A 24152-nucleotide genomic window follows, 5' to 3' on the forward strand; every position below is an offset into this window, starting at 1 on the left:
AAACAAATAATAGAAATAAAAAAGAATTAACTATCAACGCTATCTCTTAAATATTAAAGACATTTAAGCAGAATAAAATATAATAAGAATTAAGGATTAATGCCATCTTTTCAATATTTCTGGAAAAATATTTTTAACATTCAAGAGTTGGTATTGAAGATTAATTTTTATTCTATCTATTTGCTTTTCTACTATTTACTTTTTTCTTGTTTAGTTTCATTTGCGGCATTCTAAAGATGGCGATTTCACAATTTTCTTTCTATTTCTAACTTCCGTTTATTTATTCTGTTTATCTATACTTGTTCAATAAAATTTACGCGCTCACTCCGATATTTAATTAATTTTAATAATTTTTTTTTTACTGATTTATTGATCAAAAACTTAAATAATTTTATTAAACAAGTAATAATAATAATATTTAATTGTATTAATTTATTACGTTGTGCACGTAACGTTAAATAAATCTTCTCATCAAGAGTTGAAATTGTTTTATTCGCTATTGGTTAAAAATAATTAATGTAAATTATTATTTCAAATAATTTTTTCAATTTAATTATAATTTTAATTAATATGTAACTTTTATTTTTATATTTTTATTTTATTATATTACATCATACATATTTATTCTTTTTTTATTTTATACATGGAAAGTAAATTAAAAAGTTATCTGACATACATTTTATTAAATTTTTTTAATTCAGTGTTTCATAATATGTTTCATAATATGTAATGTTAGATCTATGTTCTACGTTATCTATGGTAAAAATTACATGATCGTATTTTACTTAGTCACATGATCGCATAATAGCGTGGTCACAAAGTTATATGAATGAATGTACAGGTATATAAACAATTAATTTTTATTATAGAGATATTTTATGACATTTAAAAAAGAATGGCTTTACAAAATTGTACGAAGATAGCGATTGGATGGTAGGTATGTAAATATAAGATATTTCAATCGCTGTTCTGTCGTAATAGCCGTTTTTTGTGGTTAACTTTTTACATAAGGATCATGTACTTGTATTTTTATTTAAAATTTAGTAAATTTATGTTTTTTTATATTTAATAATATATAATTGTTATCATTAATATTATATATTTAATCTGATTTTGAATTTAGTAAGTAAATAATCTCTTTTTACAGGTTTATATCTGCTGGAATAGGAGTATATGCTTTTTCAAAAGCAAGAAAAAATATAAATGCAAAAAGATATAAAAATATGAAAACGAGACAGTTCCAGATTTCTAATAATAATTAGACTTATTTGTGCATTTAAATAACTGTAAAATAATAATTGATAATTGTCTGAAAAATGGCTGGATTACCTCAATTTAGTGAAGAACAATTGAAGTTAGTACGAGACATAGAAATAGAAATGATGACTGATATGTTTCATCGTATGACAGCAGCATGTCATAGAAAGTGTATTCCACCAAAGTATACTAGTTCAGAATTAAGTAAAGGTGAATCTGTATGTCTTGATCGTTGTATTGCTAAATACTTGGATGTACAAGAACGTATTGGAAAAAAATTACAACAAATTTCTTTGCAAGAAGGCAAAATTGTAGAACAACCAAAATTAAGTTAAACAAAATAAAATAGTTTATTAAGAGAGATATTAATGGTAATTTTATTTTTATTCATTCTATCTAATCTAAAAAATTTTTTTAAAATTTCAATCTTTCCTAAGGATAATTAGTAATTACATCAATTATATTTATTATAAGATTAAACAATTTTTAAAAACATAGAATAAATTATAATAACATCTTTATTCTGTATTTAATTATACAATATGAATAAAATTTAAATATGATTCAGAATTAATTAAATACTTAATATTTTGAAACATTAATATAAGTAATAAAACTTAATTCAGGTCTATATAACAAAGATACATTTTTTTAATAATATATAATTCACAAGTAGAAAAGTGTTTTATTTCATCATAATACAATCAAGTAGAAAAAATAACAATGCAATCAAAAAATCAGTCGATATATTAATTATATAAACACAATGATGCAATTTTTTTTAGCACAAAAAAATTATGTACAAATATAAGTATCGTCTTACTATTGAAATTACGATACATCTTCAGAATTAGTTTTGTTATTTGTTAGTTTCTCCTTCAATGTAATTTTTGTTCAAGGAGAATAGAAATCATTAATTCCTTTTTTTCCCTTCGTTGTCCAAATTATTATCACATATATGAAACACTTTAAATTTATATCTAACAAGTCATTTAATATTAACCAGCTGTTTTTTCTTTCATTGGATGGATTGTTGCTAATGTTAATGTATGTTGACCTCCACCCGCGACTCGTACTACTGTTTTTCCTTCCAATTGTTTTCCTTTGACTAGTGTAGGTTCTTCAACATCCTCTTCTTCTCCCGTACCTAGCTGGCCACTTGAACCCATACCCCACGAATATAAATCTCCTATACATACAAAGATAAAAATAGCATATATTTATCAATATAATAATATAAAAATAAATAATGTATTAAAGAAAAATGATGTTAGCAAAAGAATACTACCTAATTCAGTGACAGCAAAAGATTGGGCACTGCCTGCTGCAACATCAATACATTTAAAGGAACTTAAATTAGGAACTAGTGTTAATTCTTTTGCATCCAAACAATTAGAACCAAGTCCAAGACGTCCATATTCTTTACGGCCCATAACAAATACTTGACCAGAATCATCTAAGGCAATAGTATGATGTTGCCCACTGCTAATATGCCTCCAAACTTTTCCACTAAATGTTTTTGAAACTTGTGGATGAAAATGAGTTACAGGATCTTTTAAGCCTAAAATTGTTATTTGGAATTATTTTTATAATTTTTATAATTTTTTAAAAGAATCACGAATTTTTATGCACTTTTATTTATTAATTTAGTTTTTATTTATTAATTTTAACTTACCAATTTGATAATAATTATTTAATCCAAATACATATATATCTCCCTTTTGATATTCTTTAGCAAATGTACAATATGTTCCAGCCCAAATGTCATCAAATTCTAATTTCTTAGTAACTTTAAATTCAACTAAACCAGGAGTTAATAAAGGACCCATACCATGACGGGTATTTCTACTAGCTGTTCTGGCAGCTACTCGTCCCAATTGACCTTGTTCTCCACAACCGCATGTATATACATGTCCATTTTTATCAAGTAACACTAAATGATCAGCACCAGATGCTATTTTAACTACGTTTACATTAGGCAGTATTTCTATTGGAAATCGTTCATTTCCTTTTAATGTTAGACCCATAGTACCATGAGAATCCTGGAAGAAATATAATTTTGTTAACATCAATGCAATTAATAATATAAGAAAATTTATATATAAAATGTAAAGAAAAATTATACCCTAAAAGAGCCCCACGCAAAAACTCGTCCATCTTCTAATAAAGCAGCACTATGAGAATCTCCAGCTGTCACTTGAATAGCTTTATTTGGTAATTCAACGGAACCTGGTTCAGTTTCAGAACCATCTTTAGATGTATCTCGTCCCAATGCTCCTTCGTCATTGCATCCAAATGTTAATACTTCTCCGGTTTGTCTTAGGCACACATTGTGCATACCACCAGCTGCTACAGATATTATATCTTGATATCCAGGTACAACTGCTGGTCGTGTTTTTTCAACAACTTCTTCTCCTAAACCTAGTTGTCCAACATCGCCTTGTCCAAATACTAATAATACGCCGCCAGTCGCAGATTGTCGTAAATCAGGTTTCACAACTAATTCTGTGAAATGCATGCAAATGTCTAGTACTATTTTATGGTATTTGGTTTAGAGAGGTACAATTATGTTTGTGCCGATCCACATTTGCCGCAGGACACGTAATATTCGCGGCACTATAACAGAAAAATTATTACGACGGTTTCACGAAATTTTTTATCTAAAAAATACTAATTTATTTCTAACTACCAATTAAAAGAAAGCAATAATTATCGATCGTGAAACACATTGTCTAAACATATCCATGTGCTTCGCGGTTATATATTTCGATCAAATTTTTCTGGGCTAATATATTTTTCGACGCTAAAAATAAATTGTAAAAAATAACTTAATACTAACGAAATAATAATTTACCTTGTTTTTTCCTTATCTGTTTTGGCTCTCGTGGGCCTTTTGCAGAATTGTGAGCTGGCCGTTTTGTTGCTTTCCTTGGCGGCACTAAAAGTATACCAAGGTTATGTTTACAAATATGTGTATAAAACTCTTTTTATGACTGTCACGTATGGATAAATAAGCGATTTTAATATCGCCACTTATATACGTACTACTTTTTTAATATAATTGTTTTGTAAATGGAATATATAGCGCCTTGTAGTCAATTGGCGCCAAAAGTTACAATGATGCTGACCTCGCGACTGTTGCGCAACTCACGAGAGGCGCTAACGTCTGGCTTACACAGAAAACGCGTCACGTTATTATCGTCGGCTGATTTTCAACTATAGACTTCACTTCCGATATACAAAACATAATTCTCCTAACGGAAATTTTATCCCTTCCTTTTTGACTATTTAATACGTATGTGCACATTTTGATCCGGTTTATTTGGGATTCTTTAAATTGCGACAAGCATTTAATTGTCAATAAGAAGAACAGATTATTTTAAGCCAGTTATGATGATATTTAATAGTATTTACGTATACATATATGTAACAATCATAAATATAATAATCATAATAATCATAAAAAGTATTTTAATTTTTATTTATTACTATACATATTTCCAGTGATGATATATTATGTTTAGAAAATTACAATAATTTTTTATTATCGAATCATCCAAGATCTAATTTATGGATATTAAAATATATAAAATATGTAAAACAAGTAAAAACTTATTTTCTTTGTTATTATATAAAAGTTATAATATACAATATAAAAGTATATAGTTCATTATAAAAGTCTAATTATAATATTTTTCCGTTACGTCAAATTGCTTATCATAGTTTTATTGTTGTATCATACTTCTTATTGTCTTATTCTTTCCAGGAATGTTTGCGGATTTGGCAGTATGGATCAAATATTTTTAAATAAAATTTTGTCGATAATATCATGAAACGTAAAAAAAAAAAAGAGAAAAATAAAAGTGAAATAAAAAAACTCTATGTGTTAATTCAACTCTATGAGTGAACATTTGATTCGAAGGGAATGGAAGAGTGGAAATATTATTGGAAGGAAATGGAATAACTAAAAAGCTCTATTATACAAACGTGCAATGATTTCTCTCATGCGTTTTACTACGGCGTTTCAAATTTATTCAATCACAACGACGATTTCGATGCACGCTTCGAATTATTCGATGTCCTCAATTTATTCCTTATTAAGAATGCGATACGATTCATGCAAATTAAAAAGAGCAAAGGGGGTACCTCGTCCAAGTTGGTCCCTTTTGATCCACGATATGTCTCGTAGACAGTCGACGAGAGATGGAGTCAGACAGGGTGAAGAGGGAAGGGGATGAATTTGAACCAGAGGGGGCTGGCCGGTTATCAGAGGGGTCAGATACGTTGGTGCGCGCCAGTCGAAGCCGAGACTTCGTCCGCGCAACTTCTCGTGGACTTTGTCTGTCGAACGGTGTTTTCCGTTCGAACTCTTTCGACTCGACGATTCACCGTTTCCGTGTTCCCTTTCATTCGAACTTCGTCGTCATTTATTCTTTTCTTTTAAAAAGAAAGATATTCCATTATTCGATTATTCATATAACATGTTTGCTCGTAATCGAAGGAACTTTTGAAATTCGCGGGTTTGTGTTTACATTTGGACCACGTTCGAAGGAACGAACAAATTGCATCAGTTTGAGATCGAGAGTTCTGCGATAAGAAGAGCAGTTCATGTAGAAAGATCAAGAATCATGACGAAAGTGCGCCAATACAGATTTCTTCCGCTTCTTGTGCATATCCTTCTTGGCGGTAAGTTTGAAAACGTTCCTTTTTCATCGTCCCATCGTTCCAGCTGAAATCTTTCTTTCTTTCTTTCCTTTCTATTTTCTTTTATCCTTGTTTCGAATGTTACCAAGTAAATTTTGTAACTCAACAATTGTTTTAAATATCTTTTATATTATTACACGAAAATTTGCCTTTATATTTATTTTTTTCATTGCTACCCTCGGTGTAAATATATTCAAATCGCAAGTGTACTATGCGAATACGAAAATTTTTCTTTACTTCGATCAAAGCAAGTTGATCTTTTGTAAAACGCAATTCCCTTCCTTAAATCTTTTCCGCGAAAAAGCTTAGCCCGTTTCACAAGATCTATTCGGAGCTCGTCTCTCTCTAATCGAATCGATTAGACTCGATCATGCATCGGGGAGCAAGTCGCCGCTTTCTCAATCAGACTAAGTGGTTTCTCAAATGCAAGAAAGTGAGCATCGTTTTGCCAAGTTTACACGTGCTTTTAACAAGTACAATACTATTGTCGGGGGAGAAGCATTGAAGAAACGACGGGGGAAGACTCGACGTATTCTTGCATTTTCTAAATTCTCTCGAGCATCGAGGAGGTCTCTTTTGCTCCCGTTACCTTCGATATCGGATATTTTCGAGATCCTTGCTTTCGATTTCCAACGCTTTTTCCCGGAGATCTATCTATCCTCTATCGCTCTTTTCGCTTCTTCAACTTTCTTTCTGCAATCTCTCTGCGATTTCCTCGGATGATTTAAAAAAGAAAATAAGAAAGAAACAGCGAAAAGAGACAGCAAGGCGAAACGGAAGAATTAAGTTTGATTTTGTAAGGTCCGATTATAAAATTCGATGCACCGAATGGGAAACACGCGATAAAAAGTGAACGAAAATTCACAGGAAACGCCATAGCCGCGACTATAAATACATATATACGTAGATATGGGGGAGGGCAAAGTGAACGGGCAATCGGCCTGTGAAAGCACGAACAAAGGGATCGAGCGAAACAAAAAGAGAGAAAGAGAGAGAGAGAGAAAAAAATAAATCCGCAACCCAGTTTTCTCGTTATCAATCATTCGGCCGATATTTCGAAAGTACGAGCGTGGCCGCGATGGAAAATCCGCGGGATGAACGCTACCGATGGGGAGGGGGAGGGGGAAACGTTTCCGGTAATTCGATAATCGTCCGGAGAGTATGGGAGAGGAAGGGAAGGTTAACCGACTCGGCCATTGCCTCGCAAAATTCTGTTTCACCGAGAATGTTGAACGGCAAAATATCGAAAGGTGATGAATTTATTCGAGTCGCGGTTTCGTGGATCCCATCCCATCGCGATATTTCTCCATCGCGCTTCTTTCGATTTTTATCGACTAATTGCTCGACGAATTCTCCAATCTCCAAATCTCTCCCTTATCTCTCGCGGGGAGAAAGTTTCGAAGAATCATCACGTATCTCGAGATTTCATCTTTTTATCCAGATATCTGTTTATCGCACATACGGTTCGACTGGACTGAAGGGAATGGAAGGGAAGAAAAAGAAGGGAAGGGAAAAAGAAAACTAGTTGCAGGTGCGTACAATCGAGGAGACTTAATACAAGATCGAGGAGACTTAATTAATATCGAGGAGATACTTCGCGGCTTAGGATCGGATTACTCGTTCGAGGAAATCTTTCGAGGAGGGCTAGGGAGGGCGCCAACTTTTCCTCTGAAAGGAAGGAAAAGCGGAGAGGTGGAAAAAGAGACCTTGGAGGAGGGAGGAAGAAAGAAGCGGAAGGCGCAGGATGGAGGAAGGAATAGCGATCAGCTATTTCCACCTCGAGGACTCGTTGAATATGCATGAAACAATCGCATATCTCATGCAATTAGCCGAGGCAAATCTTTTTCCTTCGTTTCCTTTTCAACTTGCTCCCGTCTTTTTTCCCTCCAACTTGTTCCTCCTCCCCCCCCTGTTCCCATCCTTCTCGCTCTCCTCCTCGTTTCGTTTGTTTCCCCTTATCCTCGAGGTGCAGAAGGAAACTTGACTCTAATCAGCGAGCATTTGCAATTTTCGCGGACAGTAGCCGCAGTATGCAAATTAAATCGCGCCAATTCACATTTTTCCATCGATAAACTTTTTTCTTTCTCATCCACCCTCATTTTCCCATCTCCCGTGTTTTTTCTTCCGCGTGTGCACGTGTTCCTCGATATCTTTCTCTCCCCCCTTTCTCTATATTATATAATTAAAGAATTTCGGTCGCGCCAACTTTTCCCACTAACTCGCCGCGCTTTGATGATTTTTCCAAGTGGACCGAAATGAAATCCTCCTCCCCTCAGGAGATTGGAAAACGACGTATATAGACGGTTGTAGGTGTTGTTGTCACGAAAAGGCTCGGGCTCGTTTAAACATTAACCGGTTTGGAGCGTACTTTAATGTCTCTTCTCGGAGAAGGAACAAAAAAAGAGATGGAGAAATAGACAGAGGGAAAGGGGAAGAGAGAGAAAGAGTTGTCGCGGCGCGAAAACACGTTCCGTTGACTCGACAAACATTTTGTTCGCGGTCCTCCACCGATACCTCGTTGCCACGGATCCCAAAATGCTTTCGCGTTTTCCTGGGAATCTCGTTCTTTTTAGAAGAAGAAAAAAAAAAAAGAAAGGAAAAAAAAAGGCGGTCTTTTCGCTCGGTAAAAGAGCACTCCGTGACTCGCGACTCGATGTGTTCTCAGAAAACATCCATCGGGATCGTGGCCGAGTATACTCCGAGCGATGCTTGATCGAGTCAAAGTTATTTTTACGCGCGGTTTGCTTGCCTTAACGAATTGTCTTCTCTTCTCTGTAATTTGCACACGTCTCTTCGAAGAATTTTTTAACATTTGGTAATTCCTAGTCAATCTGTAGTAAGTAAGAGCGATATAGAGAAGGAAAAATTAATTTAGGAGAGGGAGAAAAGATAAACGATAGGGGAAAGATGGAGGGATGGATAATTTTTGAAATCGGTTCGAAATATTCTTGGGAATAACGAACAAGATTAGACGAGTTAAACAAGTGGACCGTCCGAGCACGCGTAAAATATTAAAGTGGGCTTTGTGCCGGTACTTTGTCGTTAACGAGTATTAATTCTCGTACGAGGAAATATGGGTCAAAAGTTGGCCGCAAAATGGTGAAACGGACCGCGGGATGAGACCGCAGAACGGAGTTAGGCCACGGTTTTCAACCAGTTTTAATCTGTCCCAAGTTTAGTTTTGTAGCAAGTTTGCTTTGTCACATTACCGCCTCGAACTTCGGATCGGATATTTTCTTTAGAATTATTTATACACCTTTTTCATAGCCTCGCTGAGAATTCTATTTATTTTTTTCAAAACGCGTAATTCTTCCATTTTTCCCCAGTTCTCGAATGATACGAATACCATGGTTCAATGTTTTTCTCGATAATGCTTCAATGCATCGAATACCCGAAACATTAGACTCGTCTGCCAAAAGATTCTCCAACGGAAATGCATTCTCGAAAACGAGACATCGAGTCGTCCCTTGGATTCGCACAGATTTCGATTCGATCGGATAAGAAGAATCGCGCGAGTCGCCGAAAACTTCTTTTTCAACTTTGATTAAACGAGGGACACTCGCGAATCTCCTTGCATCCCCTTCTGTATTCTTTCCTTGTATTAGCCTCTCGGATAAATTTCGAATCGTTCCCTTTGAAACACCGACAAAAGCGGTCGAATCGTTGGAGAATCCTTGCCAGCTTTCCCTTTGTTCCTAGATACGACACGAGCCATTTAATAGAGCGTAACGTCTTTCCACGCTTCTATCGCGGGATGGACACCGTTTCTCTCGTCTCCTTCCTTCCTTCCTTCCTTGTTTCTTGCCTTGCAAACTTTCCTTCGATTCGACCATTTCTCTTCTCACGATTCACGATAGTGAAAAATATCCCCGGTGAATCGGAAATGCGCGGCGTCAGAAAACGGTGGAAACAATTACACGAGCGGGGGTAACGTTGGGTAACAGGATGAATTATACGGGAGCAGAGGGTGGAATATGGCGTTATCCGGCGTGTCCGGTAATTTGAAAGTCTAATGCGAGCTAGAATGATTTTTCTGAAAGGGGTCGCTCGGGCCGCAGTGTTTCGCTTCGTGCCACCTGTTGGGGGTGCGAATCCCATAAACTCTCCCTCCGGGCTAGCCTTTCTCTCCGATAAACAATTCCAAGCTTTTAAGTAATTGGTGCGCTCGTCTTGGAAACGGTCGAGACAATCGGATTCTCTGCTTCAGAGCCATCGTTTCGTTTTCGTATTCCGCCAAGCTTCACGGCGGACGTGGCGAATCTTGTATTCGATTAACCCGGATCTCGAAAACGGTCGAGGGAGATAAAACCGTCCTTCTCCCGCGAATCGAAAAAGGACGATAGTTTCTCTCCTAATCCATTAACCGTACGTGTACCTGTTCTAACCTTTCAGTCGATCGGTCGGATGGAAAGAAATTTCTCTTTTCCATCCCTCCGCGTCTCCGTTAAATTTTAAATCGAGAGACGCTCGATTGTAATCCGACTGTAATTTCGATTTTCGGGATGTTGATATCGGATACGAAGCCGCCGCTACCAGAAAATACCGAACACGGATCCGAACGAGGCTTTCCTGTTAATCAAGTAGCGGTTTTAAACGGCTTGTTCGGTTTACGCGGCGGGCATTATTCTCGCGGCTTCCATCGATTTGTACGCGCTATTTGTTTTGTTTCGCGATGAAATACCTTCCCTCTTCCCGCCATAAATCGAGATGTGCTCGTCGGGATCCGCGATACAACGAAGTCGTAAATTAATGCGTCAAGCACGGGGACGATTAGTGTATCAGTGTTCGGGGGGCTGTGCACTATTATGCCCGAAAATATTCAGATATTTTATATCAGAAAGAGAAAGTGTGTATTTTAATTACAAAGTTACGAACGAAAGGATCTCCATCGATTTTATTCTTTATATATATAAAACGTAAAATATATAATAAGTATATGATAAAAAGGATAGGTATTCATAATTGTCAAATTTTGTTTGGATTTTATTTCAAAAGTAAATTTCAGCTATTGTTTGCGTTATTAATTTCTTTTTTTAGATATTGGAGACACTTTCAAACGGATTTAAATCGATAACGAAAACCATTTTTAGGATAATGCACGGTTTTTTGAGAAGCGTATGCCGAAAATTCGGAGGATTTTCACACGGGGGCAGGAATAAATCGGAAAAAATTTCAGACGCGTGAAAATGTGATGCAATTCCCCAAGATCGTTACAAGTTAATTTTATTACACGAATCCTTTTACACAGGGTTTTCGGTCCCTTTGAAAATCATTGTAAAATCGAGTTTCATCGAGGCTGACACTCGAGCTTTGACATTCTTCCCTCCGCGAAAAAACTACGTGTTATTCATTCGTGTCGGTTTTCCCTCCACGCGACAGATAAAGAGAGAGAGACAGGAATCGCGCAATGTCCCTTTACGAAGCACCAAGTAATTTTAAAAACAGAGCGTGTCACGATACAACGGCTCGATAAATGTCTTTGATAAATTCAAATAGATGCCTCGTAAAAATACTTGTCCATCCCGATTCCCGTTCCCCTCTCCTTCTTTTTTTACACCCGCCGCGGGTTTTATAGCGGCTCTCGACTGCACCAGCGGTATATAACGGCCGAGGAACGAATCAGAAATCACCGCGTCGCCGACGCGAACGTCGATCGTAACTTCTACTTTGTTGTCGGTCCGACTTGGGCTAACGCCTCCCAACCACCCAGTCCAAATGTTTCGATCCCGCACTTTGTTTTCCATTTTCTCCTCCCTCCCCCGGCTTCTCCCTCGAGATGCATCGGCGCATTTCCAAGATATATTCTCGGGATGGATCCGGTTGTTCCTATATACGAGTTTATGTCCAGGAAGACTGTAACTGTAGTTTCCAACTCGCGCCACGTGCCTTGGTCCGCAACAGCTGAACAAACGCGTATCCTTGCCACGCGTTTCTCGCCATGAAAAATGGAAAAGTTTCGAGGAATCGAAAACTTTTCTCTCTCTGTTCGAAGAAAGAGAGAGAGAGAGATCGAATCATCCAAATTTTTATTCTCTTCTCTCCAAGAGAATTCGGAGATTTCGGATGCATTAAACGAATGAAAGTAAATCGTTGTTGTCGAGATAATAGCCGGGGAGTGGATTCGGAATCGCGGAAGGAAGCAAGTTGCGCGCGATGGCGGCGTAACCGCGGGATTTAAAGTTCTCGGGGAGGGGGGAGGGGTCGGTAGCATATATTCCGTCATAGTTTATCCCCGTACGTGCAACCCGTTCCCGTTTTCGGGCAGCTGCAACAGCTGCGCTGGCCCTGCGCCGTGTCACTGGGAATTACGACAATTTTGAAAAACTGTTTTCGCATGTTTACGCGACCGCTGCTGTGCCGGTTCTGGAGTCGCGGCAACCCATCTCCTCCGCTGTTGCCATCCCCCTCCTTCCTCTCTCTATCCCTCCCTTCCTCTCCATCGTTGTCTGGATGTTTTCGATGCAAATCGTCTCCGGTTGTACGAATACGGAAACGGAATCCTCCTTCCTTCTGCGGAATTTCAAATTGCAACGTGATCTACGAGTTTTCTTGGCTTTTCTTAACTCTTCGACAGGATTGTGTATCGATCGATACACGGGTGTCTGCGCGAGAACGTCTTGGATAAATCCGATAATCCTAGTCACTGAGAAATATTTTGCAATTTATTAAATTAAACGAGTATTTTTGCAAATATATTTGTTCTGGGTGTATCTTATATATAAAAGGTGTATGGATAATTTGAGAGATAATTTCTCACGTTAAAAAAGGAAAAAAATAAATAAATTAAAACTTATAAACCCCTTCGATTAATTAACGTAATTAAACTCGAACTGGGTCGATTAAATAAAGATCCAAGTTACTTTGAGCAAAGGACTTAGGATAACTTTTAAATTAATTTAAAATCTTTTTAACACACCACTATAAGATCAATTTATAAGCATTTATTTTTCTAAAAATAAGTATATCTTTCGCGCAACTTATCTTAAATCTTGATTAAACGTTAAAATCAAGAAAACTTTAAACCAATGTAACTTGGGATATAGTGATTTCCGGTCGATGAACCAAAGATCATTGGAATCGCGGAATTTTGCCCTTTGAAATGATTTTCGATTCATCTCGATACGACTTCCGGTTTCCTAAATATCATAATGCAAAGTAAAACTAATTTTTAATCCTTATTTTAAAATTAGATAAACTTTAAACTGCTATAACTTCGAACACAATGACTTCCGGTCAATGAACGAAAGATCATTGGAATCGCGGAATCTTGCCTTTGAAATGATTTTCGATTCATCTCGATACAACTTCCGGTTTCTTAAATATCATCATGCAAAGTAAAACTAATTTTTAATCCTTACTTTAAAATTAGATAAACTTTAAACTGCTATAACTTCGAACACAATGACTTCCGGTCAATGGATGAAAGATCATTGGAATCGCGGAATCTTGCCCTTTGAAATGATTTTCGATTCATCTCGATACGACTTCCGGTTCCCTAAATATCATTATCCAAACTAAAAGTAATTTTTAATCCTTGCCTTAAACCTGGGAAAAACTCTATTAAAATTAGGCAAATTTTAAACCGCTATAACTCCGGATCCATTAACTTTCGGTCAACGAATGAAAGGCCATTAGAAACGCGGAATCTTGCCCTTTGAAATGATTTTCGATTCATCTCGATACGATTTCCGGCCCCGAAGATATCATCGCGTAAAGAAAGGGGTAATTTTCGATCGTTTAACATCTTCGTCCTCGTCACTTACTCGGATCTCTCGCTCGCGCCTCGTCTCACTGACCTATCTTAACTATAGACAAATGCCAGACGCGATTCCTAGAAAAACCTAGTATACCTTTCTAAGAAAAAGTGTAGGTCAATGGCTCGCGGCGGATCCATTCACGATCTTTGCATGCTCTCTTCCCTTCGAATCCTCATATCTCGATAACCGATTCAGATATCGGGATGAATGAAAAACGGATTCGAAATAGTGCCATTTTCTCTACGTTTCCAACATATGTTTCAACGACAAAATTTTTAATTTTTTTCTCATGCTTTCTCACACGAATAAAGAACCTTCATTCTTATGATTTTGCACTATTTGCTCTTTTTTTCTCGCGATGTAAAGTATATTATAAGAAGATTTAAATTAAATCAACAGCTATAGATATTATAAAAGTTTCTACATCTAGTCAAGTTCGAGGATCGTTTTATAATCCGAGATCGAGCATGTCATTTGCCTCGTCATCTTCCCTCCATCTCCAAATCCTTACAATGATGCGTAGCTACGAAGATTAACATTAATTAACCGCGGTTATGAAGCGGGATCCGGTTACATAAATTTACGTGGACGCGAGAGTGGACGGTGAGGGCACGTGTAATACACGTTTCACAGCATTCTGGACACGTGAATTTGGCGAGCGAGCGAGCGAGCGATGAATGTGCGCAGCACCGAAAGATCACTTTGCGAGAACTTTTGCAGGAATGTGTCGGCCGCGAATAAAGAATCGGGGCGGGGAACTATGCAGTCCAAGTACAGTCCTCTTCGAAAAGCTTGGGAATTTCAAACATCTCCAATAGGGCGGGCCGGACTGCGCCACCGTGATTTATAATTCCTAACGCGCGATGGAATTATTAATGCGAAAAGTTGTTCCCCGGGAATTGGGTGCCTCGTTCGTCCTCGAAATCGACGTCGGTCTAGCACTATCCCGCCTAGCATTTTCACGGGGGCGTAGCCATAGTCTGGCAACTAACTCCCTCGTTAAATCGTGCAAACCGTCGTCTTCGATCCGTCTTCGAAACGTGACAGAATTCACGTCGTTGAATCCAAGGATTGGTTACTCGCGAAATTTACCTTCCTCGCCGAGGAGGAAATGGCGGGATAGAACAAAGGCGGGAGGAAGGAGATAGGGTGGAGAGGAGGAGTGAAACGGAATAAAGAATAGTTTGTTCACCGTGAGTAACTCGAAATGGTTCGTACACCACGTCGACACGGGTGGCCGATGGCGACGTATTGACGCCAGAAGAAATGGAATTTGTAATAGAGTGCGTTAATTAAAGAGCGCGGTGATAAAGTTTTTAAGGTTCGTGAAGCAATTCGATCGCGGTTCTTTGCCAGAGCAAAGTCGAGTTTGGTATTGTCTCTCGAGGGGAATGCGGATTCCATCGTGTCCGAGGAATCTCATTTCACTGCTAATTTTTCCCGGACAATGTGGTGATTAATTTCCCTCTAATTAGGTCGAAGATGAAGGGCGACGCGATTACCACGGTTATTTTACACGGGCTCGTAGAAGAAAGGGGTAAAAGAATCTATCCACTTTCGCGAAACCATCTGAACAAACGATATGACAACTATATATATCGAAACAGTTATTAAATAAATTGGAATAGTTTTGACTTTTTGACAATTGGGAAACTGTTCTTCTAGCAAGTATGAGGAAATGATTATTGTACTTTTCGGTAATTGTAAATCTAATCTAAAAGGGACGAATCGAACAAATGTTGTGCAACAAAAATTGTGCCTGTTAAAATATAACGCGTATTAAAAAAATTAATTATCCGTTAATTAGCCGCGTACACGTGTATCGATAATATTCGTATTCCGATATTCTCATCCCGTTTAATTTAACTTTATTATTACCTGCGAGTACATATTTTTAACCGAATGCATAAAGAATAAATGTGTAAATTAACTATTTACTTTCTTGAGAACGATGATCTCTATGCATCCATCTGCAGAGAAATTAAATTATACATTCCCTTGAGACTGTCTGATTATTATTATTTGATTCATAATTTTTTATCACGAACTATAATGTGAAATCCTATATTTTATAATACATACTCTATTATCTCTATTATCTTGTGCACAAATGTGCACGTATAATAAGAAATAAATTCAAGCACATTAAAAAAATATACAGATCCAACTTCGATCTCTCTTACACGTGTATTTAAACATGCTGTTTAAACGTGACTATAAGTAGCTCAAATAAATTCTTAAATTGATGGACGGAGCTCAAAAGTTTACGCACGTTTCCTTCAACGTTTCTTCCTACTCGTCGCCATAAATCGGCGAGCCGTGAAATCGCCGCAAATGTTCGATCGATCCTTTCTCTCCCACCTTGAACTCTCCGACATTTCTTCCAAAAACGCGAGAAAACTCGCAAAAATCGGATTCAAGACAACAAGATTATCTCGTCCCCTTTTTCTTTTCATTGGAAAAATCCATCGATTGTTATTTAACGAACGAATCCTCGACCAATTTTACTTCCATCCACGCGAGTCGAAGATCGATCATGGCCGATCGATCTCTAATCGAGGAGCGCGCGAGAGAAATCGGACAGAAATAAAATTATCCGCCGGGGAGGGGGAAGGGGGGGGGGTTGGTAGAGCTCGCGGTAAAAGGAACGTTCGGTTAATCGAATCCTTTCTGGCCGCCGAGGGCTGTGGAAATTCGCGCGGGTCGTCGCGTGTTTGCCGAGCTCTGTAAATCGACCGGGTACAACGATGTTTTATCGCGGGAGGGGAGGGGAGGGGAGGGGAGGGAGGAGGGGTTGGAAGGCGGTTGGAAGCGTTGTAACTTTTGTCACTCGGCGCGAACCCGAGTTTTTGTTTGTTTCCCGTCACGTTTGCTCGGCCTCGATCTTTTATATTCCGCTCGCTCCCAACTTTTATTTATTCGCTCGAAAAATCTCGCCACAGATTTGGCCGAGTAAAAATAATTCGCCGATTCGACACCTCTCTCTCTCTCTCTCCCTCTCTCTCCCCTCTCTCGAGTAATCCGATCGGATTAACGATCCATCGCGATTACGCGTAAAACACGAGATTTTATTATTTCTAATTGAATCGAGAGTAATAATTTCTCCCTCGACGCGGCGCTTCTTCAACGAAAAATAATAATATTCCGGAGAATAATCCGAGGAGAGAATAATAATTAAGCGAATATATTCGAGAGAAACATTCTCCAGAGTTATTCTTCTCTTATTATGTTACATTAAGAGCGATCGAACGATACCAACTTTCGACCAAAAATAATTCTACGTAATAATAACCTGAGGGAGGTTAAAGGAATTAATTTAAGAGAGAGAAAGAAAAAAAGAGTTATTTTTGATCAGCGAAGAAGAATAACCGAGCAATAATAACTTTAACAAAAATCCAAAAAATCCTCTCGGAGATCATTTCACTCTCCATTTCACTCTTCGAAACATTCTTGCAAGAGCAATATCCATTCTTTCCAAACGCCAATGTTATTCCATCCCCCCGTTTTCGTTTCCTCCCGAAATCGATCTTCTTCCTTCGCGAAAATATCGCACGGCGTAAATTCGTGGCGGTTGGATCGAGATCAATCCGACGGCGCTCTCCATTCGTCGATATTCGTCGAGTCGAGGGTGTCGGGAAGGGTGGGATTGCGGGGGCGCGAGTGGCGCGGCGTTCCGTCGATTATCGAAACGTCTGTTTTCCGAGCGAGCGATTATTCCAGCCAAACGACGCATTCGGAACACGTGTTCGCGCTCCCTTCCATCCCTCTCTCTCCCTCATCCCACCCCTTCTCCTCCTCCTCCATGAACCACGCATGAACAGGGCAGGGGCATTGTGCACCGCTCACTGCCTCTCGCGACCGGGATAAACTGGCTAATGATCGCCTCCTCGCCTCGCCCCTCCCCCCGACATTCAATTTGGCCGACTTTCCCCTCGCTATATATGGGTCGGATCCATAGGCGACACGCTTCTCTTGGACGAGTTCCACGAGAACGAAACTTTGTGTCGGCCGATTTTCCGCGAGGGGAAGAAAGGAGAAGGAGGGAGGAAAAAAATATATATATATAGAAGAGCCCCGCTTAATTTAACTTTATGAATTTTGAAAAATTGAATATATATTTTCGATTCGTTCGAAAATATTGGGTTTCGGGTTCAAAAGGCTCTCTGAAAAACGTTTTGCGGGTGAAATATTCGAAAATTTTTTTTTTTTTTTTTTTCTCTCTCTTTTTTAACGATGTTTTTTTGTCAGTGGCGCGCAAAGAACCGGGGCTCTTGGTCGAGTAATAGAATTTTTTTCGAATCGGGGCAAAAGAATTACGCTCGAGCGAGGCTGGGGGAAAAAAAAAAGAGAACGAACACACGCGTTTCGAAACATTCCGTCCCCGCAGCTTCTATAAAATCTGATGTCCCCGTAGACCAATCACCGACGCACAGTGTTATGTAAATTTCCATAGGTATCCACTGTCTATTCGCAGATAGCGGTAATCACGCCATGTATAGTCCGTTGATAGAGCAGTCCACTTTATAGCACCATTTCCTTCTTGCTCCCTCCGCCACGCGATGAAAAAGCTCTACAGATAGATAGAATTCATCGGATGAAAATTTTTCTCCTCTTATATATATATATGTACACCTTTAAATATTAAACCTGTCTCGGGTTTCGTATCAATGCCAGTAATTTCTCTTAACAATTGGGAAAAAGAGAGGAAAGAAAAAATGGAATTGAAAAATTCTATGAAAAAAAAATAGGAGAAATATTTTCGCGAATCTTCCCATCCACGATTGCTCCCCTTTTAATTTCGACGGAAACATCGAACCGCGAGATTAACAATGGCCTCGTTTACCGATAAGCGGATCAACCGGTCTTTCCGGCGAAACGAGGGAAAAGCGGGAAGATCGTCGACGAGCGGAGCCATTCCACCGCGGGGGAATCAATCGCGTGGCCCGGTTTTTCGGGATTCCGCTGACGGGGAAATTGCTTCCAGAAGGCCTCGGTGCTCGGATTACAGGCGAGCAATAGAGGAAAGAAAGAATCCGCGAGAAACGTTTCCTCGAACAAACGTTTCCTTCCTTCTTATCTGTTCGCGAGAAACCAGGGGATAGCTCGAAATCCAGGCTTCGATCGAATGGTAATCGAGTCGAGGAAAGAGTTATTTTCCTTTCGAGTTTCGATAATCGTCCCGATCTTATCCATCTTGTTCGAAGACGAAACTCGGGACGTTGCTTATTTATCATGGGACAATTTCGAATTATTTCCAACTTGAGTAAAGTGTAATATAACTTGTCCTCGAGTGGAATCGAGACGATTTGGAATTATTTCAGGATTTGCATTGTACAGATACGTAATCGTGAAGTACATTTTTCCGCTCTTCTCCTCGCGATACGAAATCTTGAAATTTCTATCCAAGTAAATTTTCAGAGATCAACCGTTATGCCGAAGTTTAATTTACCGATATTAAATCAACCTGTGAATTATTTATCATTCTGACGCGTGTTTCTCCCCAACACTCGTAGTCACTTGAATTTATTACAGGCGTTTGCATTAAGCAACTTTTGATTTGTTGAGGCAAACTTCTTCGAGTCATTTGGACCCGTTTGAAACTCGAAACTTATCCAATGTATACGTGTACATATATAATTCGGCAGACAATGAACAAGCAAGTTACACCGTAACAATTTTACAAGATGAAAAGATTAAGAAATTTCGAGAGTCAAAATCGACACGAGTTTTACTAAATCAAAGCAAAACGTTTTTCAAATTTTAATCGAGTCGAGCAACGTCGATGTTTAAACGCAAGACGTTTTCCCTCGATCACGAGGACAGCTCGAGAAATTTCAACGAAATACACACAACGGGCAAGAACAATCGAAACTTGGCCGGCGCAAGTAATCCAGTCATTTCAGTTTCGGGTATGACTGCTCGCGGCGGTCCGTCTTCCGTTAAACAGTTCATTTCCCGTGGGGTGTAAATCGCCATTGTCGCGGGTGGCCGTGCACAACCGGTTCATTTGGAAAGTTTGACGATCCCTTAGTATCGGATTAAGTCGGGAGCCGGGAGCAACTGGAGGACCAAAGATCGAGAGAGAGAGGGAGGGAGGGACGATATATATAACTCACCCTTAAATACCCAAGATGAGAGTAAAATCACCCAGATGGCCGGCAAATATTAATTAACAACCCGCTCATTTGGAACGTTACGCCGTAGAGGAAAGATCTTTCTCCTTTCTCGATGCTTTTCATTTCAAAATTTTACGACTCTCTCTTCCAATCGATCCTCCCCATTCTTCTTAGTCTCTCACCGGATGGAAGCATTATCGTAGCGACAGACTACTCTTCCAATTTTCGTCTAGCTAGTCTTAATGAAGAATATTTTCGAAATGAAAACTTTCTGCTCAATTCCATTCATCGAAAGATATTTTATATATAAAACGTATAGATCGATTTATTTGGTAAATGTAACGTATATTTTACATATGTATGTATATTCGTTTATAGAATCGTTGTTCTTGAGAAAAGAGTGTTTTATTTGGTAAATGTAACCATTTCTTTTATACGTATATTTTATATATGTATGTATATTCATTTGTAGAGTCATTGTTCTCGAGAAAAGAGTGTTTTATTTGGTAAATGTAACCATTTCTTTTATACGTATATTTTATATATATATGTATATTCATTTGTAGAGTCGTTGTTCTCGAAAAAAGAGTGTTTTATTTGGTAAATGTAACCATTTCTTTTTTGTTCAATTCCATTCATCGAAAGATATTTTATATCTTATAATATCTACATAAAACGTATAGATCGATTTATTTGGTAAATGTAATTCTTTTATATTTTATATATGTATGTATATTCATTTGTAGAGTCTTTGTTCTCGAGAAAAGAGTGTTTTATTTGGTAAATGTAACCATTTCTTTTATATTTTGTATATTTTGTATATGTATGTATATTCATTTTTAGAGTCGTTGTTCTCGGGAAGAGAATGTTTTATTTGGTAAATGCAACCATTTCTTTTATACGTATATTTTATGTATGTATGTATATTCGTTTGTAGAGTCGTTGTTCTCGGGAAAAGAGTGATTTTCGTAGGAGACAGAAGGCACGGCAATGAATCACGGTGCCTCGAATCGAGCTGGAATTCAATTTAGGTATGCCGCTAATTGGTCGGATTAGCTTCCGTTCCGGTGTGCACCGGTAACGATCCAAAGCCGCGCGAAATTCGCTTTATTAGATGAGCAAATGAAGACACGGAGCAGACATAAATTTGCGTTTTCCACGCAATCCTCCCTCCCCCTCTACTCTATGATTTCGTCTGCTCTCGAGGGGGAGGAAAAAGTGGAGAGCCTCGTTCACGCGTTTATTCCTTCGCGAATTTTCAGTTTGACGGAATGGTGGTTATCCAGGTCTGGATAATTGGCATCTTAACCCAATACACCGTCCTTTTTTTCCGCGGAGAAGCGCGCCCTTTTGTCTTTCCCTCCTTGTAATTGCGTTCCGCCCCTTTCTCCAGCTTCGAAACGTGCAACAATACGCGAAAACAAAGCGTACCTCCCCCCTCCCTTCTTCGTTCTTAGTCTTTGAATCGTTTCCAGGTTTTCTTCACGGTCTTTGCTCCTCGTAGATGTTTACGAATTGGTCAGTGGTTAGCCTGCTGCCTCAACAGAACCTCTAACTCGTTGAAGATCGACCAACTCTTTTTTTGGAGGGGGTTCTTTCTTTGCGTTTCGACGGATTTTCGTTTGCAAACTGGCCAGTGATCGTGTTGTTTCGATTGAGCTCTCTTTTCCTTTTCAGAATATTTCAGATTTTAGAAGGTCGATTATCTTGTAAAGGAAACGATCTTTCCTTAGGATTTTCAGAAATTTTTATTCGCAAACTGATCGATAACCAGTCGGTTGGCAGGATCTTTTTTTTCCTTTCCTTTCGTGAAGTATTCGATTTATAGATTAACTCATTTCTTCGAAGTTTTCTTTGTTTCTCCAAAGAAACTTTGCTTTTGTATACCAATCAATGATCTACGAATATACAAAGATGAGTTTGAAAGCGGACGAATCTTTCTCAGAATTTTTCTCCCACGTTTCGAGAGTCTCTATTTATATTATCAATGATTAATCCCATCGAAGACTCTCTTAAAACCCTGTTTGAGAATTTTCTTCTTCGTAATTCGAAGAGAATTGACCAGCCTGCGAGCTCAACAAGGCCAATGAACCCAAACGGCCGCGAAATTGTTGCAATCTTCGCGATGAAAATCTTCGCGGAAACAGTGCGGAGGGGGAGCGTGTTGTGATTCACGAGGGTCGGTTAACGGGTTGGGTGGGAAATTTATGGTGTCGTAACGCGGGAGAAGTATCAGGCACGAAAACACGGAGCACGAGTCTCGACGCGATACACCGGAGGCGAGATCGTTTCCTTTCAATCTGCCTACGGTTCCTGACACCACTATCCTAGATTAAACTATCGCGCGCGTATATATGTGTGTGTGTGTGTGTGCGCGTGTACGTGTGTGTATCCACTCTGGATCAGGGAGTATCGACCCGGCTCGAATGAAATATCAAGTTCACCACGATCGTCTGAAAACCTCTTCCACCCATCTATTCGAAAATATTTGCAAATCTGTACACGCAAAAGTAATAATACTATTCTTAACGAATCTTATATCAATTATATCTTATGCAGAAAGAATCTTTATATGGAATGTGATAAATTATAAAAATATTTGTAATTGAGAGACTGTTGAAAGAATCTAATCTATTTCCTGATCTGCCACGAAACGATTCGAATCTCGATCTCGAAAATCAATCAATCGACTCTTCGATTCTTCTTCTAAGCAACATCCTCCACCAATATCCTGTATCGAATATATCTTACCGAGATCAGGAACGAGCGAGAAAAGAGATTCTCACACAGAAGAAACAACTTTATCGATCCGAGATATTTCCACGAGAAAGGATGGTGTCGAAGGGAGAGAGGAGAACGTCTTCCTCTTCCTTCGATTACGTCTTCGATTTTATTTGCAAACTTTCCAAGGCGTACTGCGTTTTGTCGTCTGCCGGTGTCGTATCGAATATATCGGGAACGATATCAGCGTCAACAGGAAGTCACGTACAGGGAGGGGTGTAAATCACGCGAGCTTCGAAGGGATGAGAGGTTCGGCCACGTCGTTTAGCGCACGAAAGGGGTGAACAATCGGCCGCGCGCCTTTTGCATATTTATGCACACGTATCTGTCGCGTGCGACTTCTCTTCCACTCTCTTGTTCCAATTGTTTTCTTCTCTTTCTCTTTCTCTTCTCTCCCTTCTCCAAGAAAAATTAACAAAAGCGTGAAGGGGAGAGTTCTCGAGTGGAATTCTCTCTTCCAAGGGGAGGATTCGTTTCACCGGTTGGAAAATTATATACAGATCTTTGGAGAATTCTTACCCATTCATATTTCTCCCCAATTTTCGGGGAATAATCTTATTAATTGTCTTTGAAGTTTGTTCTGTATTTGTTCGTTTATTATCTCGAAACATCGGAAGCGATGACGAGTTAAAGAAGAAGAAGAGAAAGAAGGAAAAAAAAAAAGGTGGCGAAACGATTTCGTTTTAATCTCGGTTGCCGGAAAACGGCGCCTCTGGTGGTACGCTCCGCTGGTGGTGGAAGGCGAGGATTGGTCGTGCGGCCGGATCCGGCAATCCTGCAAGAAGTCAAATGAAAAGGAATTAAAAAGTCGGAGAGGGAGCGGGGAGAGGGGAAGTTTTAATGGGTTCCGAAAAAAAGAAACAGCTGGAAGAAGTTCTGGCCGGGAAAAGGGCGAAAACAAAATTTAATTAAAGCAAGCCGCGGCCGTATTCTAGAAGGTTGAAGGGTCTACCAACCAGCGGATATGCCGCCGCTATTAAATTCGACCTACCCGAATCCTTCTCGCGAATCCCAACTTCCCTCTTCGAAAATAACGCGCTGGGTATAGAATAGAAGCGTTATCGAGCTTTGGATTTGGTTGCTGCTTGGATCTAAACTTGGCGCTTCTTCATCCACCCCCGATTTCGAAACGTTTCGTTTGTTTTTCCACGACTTGGATGACTTCGGGGAGGGATATATCCATGGTGTGAGAGAAAGCCGGGGAAGGAAAAGTGGCGACGAGGAGTTAAAGGGGTGGAAAAGGTTGTGGGACGGGGTTAAAGTATCGAGAAGGGTGGTGGATACACGTGTAGAGCACCCTAGAACGCCGCCTGCAAAGAGGGATGAAACGACGTTGCGAAGGTGGTTCTATGCTAGATATATAGGGGAAGGGAGAGGGAGAGAGAGAGAGAGTTGGGATCTCTATATATAAAAACAAAGGGCTGATATTTTTCCTGGCGCACGCGAGGACTCGATACGCTGTCCCGAAGCGGCTGTATTCTGTCGGCCGAAGTGCGCAAACATGTTCCATTTTGTTCGTGCTTGTATGTATACGCGG

The 24152-nt window shown here is 39.0% G+C and overlaps 3 protein-coding genes across 7 annotated transcripts in view; 2 read left to right on the forward strand and 1 right to left on the reverse strand.

The window, feature by feature from the left end:
* Positions 1-674: 674 nt before the first annotated feature.
* LOC726061 (mitochondrial import inner membrane translocase subunit Tim10) lies at positions 675-1620 on the forward strand. 3 transcript variants are annotated; one of them, XM_003251660.4, is made up of 2 exons: positions 675-841; positions 1148-1620. In XM_003251660.4, the coding sequence occupies exon 2, from the start codon at positions 1317-1319 to the stop codon at positions 1590-1592; it is 276 nt and encodes a 91-aa protein (XP_003251708.1). In that variant the 5' UTR covers positions 675-841; positions 1148-1316; the 3' UTR covers positions 1593-1620. The 3 variants fall into 3 exon arrangements, with proteins under 3 accessions (XP_003251708.1, XP_006571340.1, XP_003251707.1); XM_006571277.3 differs by having other exon boundaries at positions 677-933; XM_003251659.4 differs by having other exon boundaries at positions 683-937.
* Positions 1621-1715: 95 nt separating this feature from the next.
* RCC1 (regulator of chromosome condensation 1) lies at positions 1716-4473 on the reverse strand. Of its 2 annotated transcripts, none has more exons than NM_001205223.1 (6): positions 4303-4473; positions 4112-4195; positions 3383-3762; positions 2933-3299; positions 2546-2818; positions 1716-2446 (listed from the first exon to the last, which is right to left on the reverse strand). In NM_001205223.1, coding segments are annotated over exons 1-6 (1296 nt in total). In that variant the 5' UTR covers positions 4304-4473; the 3' UTR covers positions 1716-2255. The 2 variants fall into 2 exon arrangements, with proteins under 2 accessions (NP_001192152.1, XP_006571297.1); XM_006571234.2 differs by having other exon boundaries at positions 1923-2446; positions 3383-3873; positions 4303-4410.
* A 907-nt stretch (positions 4474-5380) lies between these two features.
* LOC726148 (hemicentin-1) overlaps positions 5381-24152 on the forward strand; it is a 120008-nt gene continuing 101236 nt past the window's right edge. Inside the window, exon 1 of one of the 2 annotated variants that reach the window (XM_006571280.3) lies at positions 5381-5943. Coding sequence is in view for 1 of the 2 variants with exons in the window: in XM_003251658.4 (XP_003251706.2) it covers positions 5886-5943 (58 nt within the window). In the remaining variant the exon portion in view is untranslated. The remainder of the gene's footprint in view (positions 5944-24152) is intronic. The other variant, XM_003251658.4, reaches the window with a different exon arrangement.

Source organism: Apis mellifera, linkage group LG1, assembly GCF_003254395.2.
Source record: "Apis mellifera strain DH4 linkage group LG1, Amel_HAv3.1, whole genome shotgun sequence".
In the NCBI taxonomy this organism is placed as follows: Eukaryota; Metazoa; Arthropoda; class Insecta; order Hymenoptera; family Apidae; genus Apis; species Apis mellifera.

Coding starts and splice junctions, on each gene's coding strand:
- RCC1 (NM_001205223.1), bottom strand. Junction 3,763..4,111: donor ACAGATAAGGAAAAAACAAG/GTAAATTATTAT, acceptor TGCATTTCACAG/AATTAGTTGTGAAACCTGAT. Junction 2,447..2,545: donor TTTTGCTGTCACTGAATTAG/GTAGTATTCTTT, acceptor TTGTATGTATAG/GAGATTTATATTCGTGGGGT.
- LOC726061 (XM_003251660.4), top strand. CDS start 1,317: ATGGCTGGATTACCTCAATTTAGTGAAGAACAATTGAAGTTAGTACGA.